General features: G+C 40.9%; 1 protein-coding gene across 1 annotated transcript; it reads right to left on the reverse strand.

The window, feature by feature from the left end:
* Positions 1 to 1,585: 1,585 nt before the first annotated feature.
* EDEM1 (ER degradation enhancing alpha-mannosidase like protein 1) lies at positions 1,586 to 9,832 on the reverse strand. The gene is made up of 10 exons (XM_010169995.1): positions 9,732 to 9,832; positions 8,709 to 8,880; positions 7,355 to 7,538; positions 6,667 to 6,841; positions 5,989 to 6,109; positions 5,391 to 5,561; positions 4,686 to 4,759; positions 3,729 to 3,825; positions 2,822 to 3,007; positions 1,586 to 1,944 (listed from the first exon to the last, which is right to left on the reverse strand). Exons 1-10 carry the CDS (start codon positions 9,830 to 9,832, stop codon positions 1,855 to 1,857), a joined length of 1,371 nt encoding a protein of 456 aa, XP_010168297.1. The 3' UTR covers positions 1,586 to 1,854.
* Positions 9,833 to 10,365: the final 533 nt, after the last annotated feature.

Below are 10,365 nucleotides of genomic sequence, written 5' to 3' on the forward strand. Positions count from 1 at the left end.
AAATCTTGAATGTACTTCCCTCTCGACCCTCCAACCCTCCCCTCCCTTAAAACACACACAACAAGAGTAAGAAGACAGGATTATTATTTTCTTTTTTGCCTGAATACAAGATCCAGCTATCATGGAATAAGAGATTCTACAATGAAGTCCCTGAGATGCATCTGTATAACTAAAAGACTCAAGCAATAACCTCTTCAGCACTAACTTTATATTTATTAGAAATGTTTCGAGTTGCAATGTATGGTTTATGAAAACCAATATTATCAGGAGGTGAAAATACAGCAGATCAAGTTTGCCCTTATATTTAAGCCTTAATTTAAAAAGAATTAACCCAACAGTAATCTTCAACTACTTCAGCTGTAGTCAAAAGTAAAAAGCATGTAAGCAATGGGGAGCCACTGGAAAAAAAACAACTATTATATTTAGAACTGTTATATTTTCTATATATATTCTATATATAGAATAAGTTGGTTTGGTCTCAGTTTTGTTTCACCCTTCAACAGCCCTGCCTGAATTTAACTGCTTTCTTCCTGAGAGTTCACAGATGGCTATTCCTCAAACATAGCTGAGCCGTATTTCAAGACGGTGGGATGAAGCAACAGCATTTTTGGAAGCAAAAGGCAGAGTTTACAGGTACAGTACAGCACTGCCAGCAGCACCAACAGCCGCTGCAGCAGAGGAAGTCAGCACACTGCAGCCTCACACCTCTCACCAACTCCATCCCCAGGGTGATGCAGAGGCTGCCCCATTACTAACTAAACTGACATAAATCCAGCCCACAAGTATTCTTTGGGATGGGCACAGCAGTTGATATGCTTCCAGCATCTTTAAAAAACAAAAACAAAAGAGAGAGAGAGAGAAGTCATCTCTTCTGTAACTTACTTTTTAAGTTACTTTGGGATCCACCATATTTTGTAACCAACTAACCAGAAATACTTTATCCATCTTCCCAAGCAAGCTCAGTTTTTCCTGTTAGTGAAGAAAACTTAAGGCACTAACATGTCAGGAATGTGAAATAGTTTGTTCTTCATGTACTGTTATAGCAGTTCATAGCAGCATCTGTCCTGTAAAGGCACTAGATACATGGCAAACAACAAAACTTTTGGAACTTCTGCTCAGCTAAGTTATATAAAGTCAGCTGCTTGGACAGCTGAGTGGCTTTGCAATTTCTCCTTCCCTCCCCCCCCATTCCCTTACAAAAAAAGGCACCTGACTTGTTTCATTACTGGTTTCTGCACCACAGGCTCTTGTGATCGTGCAGTTCTATACAGCTGTGCATACAAGGGGTATCGTGACTTGATAATTCCTGATGATGTAAGAAGCTAACTGTTCCAGATACAGCATTTTTGTTTCAGCAAAACCCAATGCCAGTGGGTTTCTACCTGAGTAGTACTTAAGGTTATGTATTGCTAGTCAGAATAATTCAACGATTCAACTTGGTGTAAGAAATTGCACTTTCCCATTCCTTCCCCAATCCCAAGATCATTTCAAATTAAATACTAGACCCTTTTCTAAAGGGACATTTGTAATACAGCTACAGAGAGGTAGCTAAAGTGGCACATGCCAATTTTCTTTTCTTTTTTTTAACTATATTCAGCCTTCATTTGTAACAACATTTTTCATAGGAAGTCTTAAAACAAGAAATCTCTATTCAGGTGGAGTTACCACAGTTCAGAAGATGGAACTCGTAACAGAACTCCATCTCCCTTCTTGTCCATAATTAAAAACTAAGAAGCGTGGGGGATACCCAAGTGACTCAGCATATGCAGGTGTGTAGCTGAAGAGGAGAGGAATGTCTACAGCCAAATCCCGTGCTCCTCCTGAGGTGTGACAGAAGTTACTCTGAAGAACCATTCAGACCAAGCCCACCATTCGATCAATCTGTCTCATGTAGTTACTCTTCAAGGGCAGCAAGTATCTCCTCTCATCAGGAACTCTGTTACACTGTTAACAAAATGAGAATATTTTTAAGAACTCAAACAGGAGCACAGGCAATCCCATACCCTTTGTAACCTAGCAGACGTTGTAGCCCCAGTAACCATGGATCTCCTCCCAGTACAGAAAATTGTACCCAACAGCACTTTTGGTCCCGACTCTCCCTCACTCTTTGCAAACTTCCAGCTCAAACCAGATAAATGAACAGCAAGTGTTTCCTTAGTGCAGGCTGCAAGCTTCCAAACTGCTGCAGCGTGTTATTCAACTGAGACTTCCTTCACTATGACAACTGTGAATGGTTTTTTTTAAAATAATGCTCTTTTTCTGCAGGATTGAGGGGAGGAGGAAAGGAACCATGCTAGAACCTACTAGCAGAGATTTTAAAAAATTGTTCTGTATTAAAAACATATCTATTTTTGTTGGTGATAGGCACTGGATCCATAGCTCTGGAACTCAGCTGATGCTAAGCTAAGAAAGGTCACCTTTACATGCCACAAAACCATTCTGAGGGAAAAAAAAGCTGTTTAAATGACCCTCTGCTTTTCTCTTTCCCCATCACAGCAACACTGGAAGATTTTAAGGGCAACAAAAAGGGGAAGGAAGAAATAATTGTAAATAAATTAACAAGCTAATTGCTGCAAAATCCTTAAAAGGGGACAGGTTTCACCTCCAACATAATCACTTTCACATTATCCTAATCCATTCATTCCACTACTGAAAGTTTTTTTTCACAAGGGAGCTCCTCAGATATTTGACATTTATAAAGGAAACGCTGCAGAGCCCTAAAGTAACACTTCCAAATGGCTCTTTTTTCTACTGACTAACCCAGTTCAACATACATCCCTTCTCCAGCCACACATCCAGGAGCACCCTGTGTATTCCTTACATTAGAACTGAAGTTGACTGCCTTTAATTCACTGGGTTTATTTTTTTCTGCGCTGTCCTCTTCTCCAGGGAGGATGTCTTGCCACAGCGAGTTCCGAAAACGTTCATCCACAGAGACAACGTGTCCCTCAGTAGTAAACATATACTTATTTCCAGATTTATGCAGTGGATTCTCTTCATCAAACAGCTAAACAAGAGAAGGGAGAGAGAGCTATAGTATGTGTGCAACATTCCTCACGCCCCATCAACAATAAGTTAAAACACACGCACCCACACATTTGAAGGATCACACAAAAAGCATTCCTATTAGTGCTAAATGGGTAAATACTGTTAGAGCAAATGGAAATAAATAGTTTTAATGCAAGGGATTTATTTTAACAGTTAAAAGGGGAGAGCAAAAGAAAAACTTCTCGCACAACTTAAACTGCCCTATTTTTCTAAGCTGCACTGCGCAGGCATTTCTAGGCTGGCATCCACTGCTTCCATTCAGCCACAGATTTATTTGTTTTTCTACACTAAAGGAGATTGAGAACAGTAGCTTAAGCAGTGTTGGCTCAAATGCTTTCTCCTGTGACTGCCAAAGCCTGATGGGGAGAAATCAGAGGCTGCAGCAAGGGAGGCAAAATGGGTACAAGCAGTAATTGAGCTCAGAGCTGAGCTTCCCCTTCGGCCTGGCTTCCCCTCCTCTCCAGCTCCCCCTCAAAAGAGCTGCCAGCTCTCCAGGCAGTGGCTGCCCAAACCTCCAAGATTAGGGCAGGGTCACAGAAATAAGAGCAGCACACACTCTGACACACTCCAACCCTAAACCCCTCTCCTCCCCAGAGCGCAGCACAGTTTCTGATTAACAACGTCCCGCCTCCTCGCTGTGCCACGTTGGTGCATCTTTGCCATGAAGAACATATACTTACCAGGTACAAATATTTACATGTTTCACTGAGAAAAAAGCTCTCCATTCGATCTTCCTTCGTCTTCTCTACGACGTGGTGCAACGTGGCATAGCCACACCTGTAAGATTTAAGATCCATTTGGGTTTAGTTCCCACCCGTTCTGATCTCGAAGCACTCCCCAGATTTTCCTTCACTTCAGACCATTCCAATTGTCACTGGGGGTGAAGTTAAAATGATCCAAGTCTCTCGTACAAGGAAGCACTGATTATTGGTTTATGGTGTTGTGGTGAGACTGCTATCACTGACACCATAGTTCACCTATTCCATCATGCAGATTTGCTCAGATCTTTCAAAGCAGCAGGACACTCTCAAGGCACACTGCACAAAACAGGTAATTTCACCCCACTAAGCACATGAGAAACCCAGGTCTGGAAGCCTGGACTCATGCAAAGGTTTCTTCCCAAGCTGCCTCCTCTTCCCTCCCACCAATGCTTACAAATTATGAAGCTTCAAGCTGTCACACAGTGCACTTGTAATTTTTTCAGTCAACTCCCTACACAGCACCTGAATCCCACTGAACTGCAGAAAGGCGTTGGTTTAGACTGTCCTCTGGTTAGTTCTGACTTGTCTACAAAAGCACTAAATACCATGGGTCCATGAGGTTCAAATTATTTTTGCAGGAGCCACAGAAAAAAAAAAACCTACAAGTCATTCTCCAGTTTTTAGCAACTGATCATCGACAACACATTTTAACAGGTAGTTATAAAATTCTGCAGGTATAAAGTTGTCACTGGACTATAATTTCATTTTCAGGTGACAAAGAAATAATTGTTTGGTAAATAAATAATCACTTGTGGCTTTTGTGGAGGGTTGGGTTTTCTGGTTTACCTACATTTGGCCGACTGGATACTATGTAATATTTATATAATAAAACATACGTATGTAGCAGTGAGAGAAAACAAAACATTGAATACTGACTTTGCTTTTGTATATTTTTCCAAGCTCTGCAGAATATCCATTCCAACATGAAGGTAAAACGGGTTCTTCGTGGCCTGAATAAGGAGATAGATGAGAGTTAAAGTCAGCGAGTTCAATATCTTGTAAAAATAACACTTACAAAGGCCACTTACAAATAAGACCTAGTAGTATCAGATTCTTGAGTGTTACAGTAAACCTGTCTTTATAGGAACATGACTCAGATTACTCTCTGCAAGCTTCTCACATTTGCCTCAGTGCAAATTCTAATAAAACTTGCAGTAAATTCAAGCTGTTTGATAGCTTTTTTGCAGCCAGGAAGTTATTTTAGTTTACTGTGTCTTCTGCCAGCTGGAGACTGTGCCTGGACAATATAGCAAGGAAAACTACTACACTTACTTCAACAATTTCTATTAAGAAGTCACAAGTCTGTATGTTGTAAAAATCCACCAGCTATTTTTTTCAAAGGTTTTTTAGTCTCATTTTTGCCTATCTTACCAAAAAAAAGGCTATTTTCAAAGCAAACATAGCAGCTACACTGCACAACAACCTACTGTCTAAACAAAGACCTCTATAAAAGAGAAAGCAGGTAGAGAGGCACCAAGTTTTAGTGACCTAGTGCCCGGGGGCTAGGGGTGGAAAAAGTGACTTTCTGAACTAAATTATTTTGGCCAAAACATGAGCTGTAAGCAGACAAAAGCCAAGTACCTGATAAAGAAGATATGTGGACTCCACTAACTCTGGCCTCAGTGGATAGAAGGGAACATCTGGTGCTTGCAATTGCCAGTTGTATCTTTCTGGGAGAGCTCCGTATCGTTTCCATATGGCATAATAAAAAGCATGGAGACAAATAGCATCTTCCACATCTCCTATCAACACCTAAGGCATAACAACAGCCATAAACACCCAACACTTAATACTGCAAGCCAACAAATTGCCTTCTGCTCTGTGTAAGAACATGCCATATAATAAAGCACACCCCTCATAAGGGGAGACAAACAAACCAACCCAAAAAACAAAGCTAGTGTATTAATTCCTTCAGACTAAAAGCTTCAGTGGAGCTTGGTAAACAAATGCTGAGGTTCAATGAGAAAAATTATGAAGTATCTCAAATTTAGTAGACAGCAGGCTGAGCCTTTCAGCTGATGTAGAAGCTGAACCACCCCAATACTCTTATCAGAGCAGCCAGATGTAAACCCCCAGGTTGAAGCTTGTCTCAGAAGAGATGCTTAGAGCTAGTCCCAGAAGGAGCCTTGCTGACACCCCTCTACTGTGTCATCCGGACTTTAACGGAATTGAAGTTTACCTGTAGTCCAGGAAAAAAGGCCTGCAAAGAGTCAATCCACGTGTTCATCAGCTGTCCAGTGAACATGTTCACGTTAACATACAGAGGAGGGTCACCTTCACCTTCGTTGCAAGCTTCTCGACTGCCAGGTAACGACAAGCACGTGTAAGTGTTCGCTATTTTAGAAGAACACAATGCACGTTTCATTTCACAGCACCACCACCAGCAAAGAGAATGAGTGACAGATTTGTTGTGCTAGGCTCAAAGCCATTTTGAAAAGAACCAAAATGTCAGTCACACTCTCAGAAAAATTAATTCATAAAGGAACGTACATCACGTCCTAAAGTTACGTCAGCAGAACCTCTACCAAAAAGTCATGCTAGGCCTTGAGAAACCAGCCAAGGTAACACACATCCCTTGCAGTTCTACAGCCCTCTCTCAGCCTCACATTAACTTGGACAGTAACCAGTTTAGCTTCTTTGCACCAAAAATACTGTACAGATTAGTTGACTAAAGAATAAAGGGAACGTTAAAATTTATTTCCACAGTGACTACCACAGAAATAAGATTTTGTTTTTTGAACAAAAAAAAAAAGAGAACACAGATTTTCTAGAGCGTGACACAAAACACTGCACAGTCTCTCCTGTCTTGGTGGAGCCCTCATTGCTTAAGGAATTAATACTCATACAAATAACATACCCTCTTCGTAAGTGGTTCTGAATGTTACGATAAGCATCATTGAACATCTCCAGGTCTTCCTTTTCTCCAAAGAGGATGTAAGACTTCAGGAGGTACTCATAGAATGAATCCAGCCCTGCTCCCAGGCCACTCTGCTTGCCAACCCAATGACCAGTTTGAATATTCACAACATTTCCTTTCAGAACAGACAAAAAGTTTAGTCTACAGTTGCCAAGTACACCAGAGAAAAATAATCAAGAACTAGAACTTAGAAATGTTACATCTTCAAAAGGAGGAATGATCAAAGATCACTGTCAAAATAAAGCATTACAGTGCATTCATCCAACCAACACACACGCAGCTGTTTTAAGTACATTTAGTCATCTGCCAATCTAAATTATATTACTGGGGATGCAAACGCAAGAACTTCAGTTTCATTTCCTAGTTTCATGAAAAATTTGTCTTTGGAAACCTGTGCCCTAAGAAGTCATTCAGACACTCCATTTTTCTTATGAAATTACAAACTGCCATGTGGTCAACAGAAAGTGCAAGGACACAAGGAGAGCATGACTTAACAGCTACAGAGGAAGCAGAGCCACAAAGGTTACGACACATGAAAGAAACCTGTAGCATGATGGCATTGTGCTACAGGAGACATGAGGTAGGGTAAAGGAGCCTGTCAAGGTAGCTTCACCTCAGAAGGGATTACCTAGCAGCCCGGTGTTATTGCTCCTGAGACTCCAGAGTGCTTTGACAGCTCTCCTGGCCACCCATTCAAACGTGGAATCGCCAAGCAGCCTGCTAAGGATGCCAAACTCCACCAGCAAGGAACCAGCTCCTGCGGTACAAGTTTCATTATTGCTGTCTGGAGGTACTCCCTTCTTCAGATTGACCTGTGAAGGAGACAGAGAGAGTGCTAACAGCAAGAAAGCAGGCTGCACCTCACACAGCTGGGCTCTAATCTGCAGTCTTTTATTTACTATAAAGCCTATTTATTAGTTTTTTGCAGTATGCAGTGTGCCATGTGTATACAGCTGGAAAGCCAGCATATCACAGCTTGGTCAAAAAGCCTTTCCTTTTTCTTCCAACTTTATAGCACCATTCCCAAGGTGGGCAATCCTAATTTTGCTACTCTTATACTTGACAGTTCTTCAAATTTCAATCCACTTTTTCATCATTTCTACTGAACATTCAGGTTCTTCCAAGGGTGATGCAAGTAGTCCTTCCCTTCACTTAGTGCTCTTGAAACCCAGAGTTTCCTCAGTGAATGCTCCTCAACTTCCCCATGGAACAAAATGCTGAAGAGAAGTTACACCACCCACAACTGCTTTACCAGACTCTGAAGAGAAGTGAAAGTTCATGTTTCTACAGCCTGAGAGGTCTGGAAGAAAAGCAGTGCTGCTGTCCCCAGAAACTAAAAGTAGTCAGGCAAGTGCTATAATTAGTTTTACAGTTTAAAGTTGTTCCACTAGAACTGACATCCTTCTCCTTGCAAACGGCATCTGGGTAAAACAAGAGGATGCACTGCTCAAGAACACCACAGGAGCTGAGCACTCCCTGAGCACTGTTTAAGAAAATTACAAATTCCAAGCCCAGGTTGACAAATATTTTAGATGAGTTTCATTTTATGACAATTATCTTAGTACCAAGTCACCAATAACATCACTTTTCTATGCTATTTGCCTTACAATATTTCTTGTTAACCTCCTTAAGGTCAGGATTGTTTGCTGCTGTGTGATATATAGGAAGAAAGTGTGGGGCAGGGCATGTTCCAGCCAAACAGCACGAAAACAAATGACTACTGACCCATACGGAACAGTACACACAGAGAGAAAAACTGCCTAAAGAAAACATTTACTAGATGTAAGAGGCAACTTATATATCATCATGTCACCAAACCTTAGCACAGTTCAGCCCCACAAGTCATTTTAATGTGACTTAGAGCAGGTTCAATACCCCAAGTGCAGGTATAAAGGCACACACAGAGCACAGGATTCGAGTTGTAGGACAGGAGAATTACCACTTTTAGATTATTTCCGCACCCTGTTGGTGTGCTCACTTACCCGAGGATATGGAATTCCAGTTTTGGTGTTCTCAAAGGCTGGAAGTAATCTCACTGCCAGGTCACGAGCCATATGCAACAGTTCATTGTCATAATCCTTAATGGTCATATCACCAAAAGGCTGTTTGGAATCTGTAATTATTATGTGGGCAGAAAGCAGGCTTCCCAAAACCCTGTGGGGAAAGGAAAAGATCTTCAGTTTTTAAATTAAATCTGAATCTAGTTCTTCAGCTAAACCCTCACCAGTATCATGTTTAACATATGTACTGTTTTGTGCACCTTAGAGGCACTACAGAAAGAGATCTGCTTTTTTCCCCACCAGTAGTGAACACATCTAGAAGTCACGTTGCTTGTCACTCACAGAAATCCCAAAGTCCAGTTCTGCAAAATTTACCTAACCCAGCAGCTCCTTACAACATACCAAGGTTATTTATGAGTGAAGATCTCCTTGTCCCACCATTTTTGCTGCTGCAAATGACAGTAAAGTTGTTATATAAACTTAATATTTGGAAAAAAGAAAGTTGAGTCAAGTTAAGCAACAACTGAGTAAACACTGTTTAAGACATTCAGAAAATGAAGCCTTTTAAAATCAGACAGTAACTTAAACTCATCTCCAAGACAAGACAGGCTGGGCTTTCATCTAAAACAAAAGTGAAAGCAAGCAGAAGGTCCACAGAAGAAAACCAAAACAGGGAAAATCTGTCAGCAGAGTTGTTTGCTGTACACAGATCTGAGTGTCCACTGTACAAGCAACAACAAAAAAGCAGCAGTCTGCGAGCCAAAGACTTTGGAGACTGTCATTGTATCACTGCTCCGAGCCACATGGGACTCATTAAAATCATTTTAATTATGAAAAGATGGAATATTTTCATAAAAGGTTAAAAACCAACTTACTCAAGGAACAATTATGCAATAAAGCCTACCAAAGACACCCTTATCAATGGTTTTACTTTGGTTCCCCTACACATGCACACCAAGCCTTTAACCTCGGCACTGTTGTAAAGGCAGAAACAGAGCGACGTACCTGATTGTGGCCTCAAAAACTTGGACTGTTGAGTCTTTATCAAATGAGACTGTGTCAATCACCAACTTCACTGCTTTCTGGAATTCTGAAGAGTTTCCCATTACCTTTTATATATAAAAAAAAAAAAAAAGCTATTTTGCCTAATTGTTGCTTCAGATGAAGGTGGAGGAAAGAGAAAAGCAAGTTCACATTTTAGACCAAGTGATATTAACCAAATACAGAACAGAGCTCTTTAAGGTCCTGTTAAAAAGACTTTCCAGAAAGTTACCCATCCTACTGACAAGTAGAAACACATTTTTTAAAAATTATGTTAAAACAGGGAAATCCACAAAGATGTATTTTTAGCCATTTTCCTAATCTACGTGCTCATGTATTCTTCAACCCCCAACACCAGCATTGTGGGGGACCTCTTAGAAAAGGAGTCCAGCATTCTTAAGATCCAGCACACACTGTTTTAACTGCTTAAACTACTAGTTTAGGAGTTAAGCTTTGCTTAACAGGTAACACAACTGGCAGAACAACAAAGCCTGACATCTATTTGACCAGGGGAGTCCAACCTTCTGGTCTTTTGACTCAACACTGCATGCCATTCCCAGGAGTTCCCTCGTGCCAGTTTTCTATAGGTATACCAGAG

This window comes from Antrostomus carolinensis, unplaced genomic scaffold (assembly GCF_000700745.2).
Source record: "Antrostomus carolinensis isolate BGI_N321 unplaced genomic scaffold, ASM70074v2 scaffold19060, whole genome shotgun sequence".
Lineage (NCBI taxonomy): Eukaryota > Metazoa > Chordata > Aves > Caprimulgiformes > Caprimulgidae > Antrostomus > Antrostomus carolinensis.

Coding starts and splice junctions, on each gene's coding strand:
- EDEM1 (XM_010169995.1), bottom strand. CDS start 9,832: ATGGGAAACTCTTCAGAATTCCAGAAAGCAGTGAAGTTGGTGATTGAC. Junction 7,539..8,708: donor CTGGAATTCCATATCCTCGG/GTAAGTGAGCAC, acceptor TCTCCTTCACAG/GTCAATCTGAAGAAGGGAGT. Junction 1,945..2,821: donor CAGTCAACTTCAGTTCTAAT/GTAAGGAATACA, acceptor TTTTGTTAACAG/TGTAACAGAGTTCCTGATGA.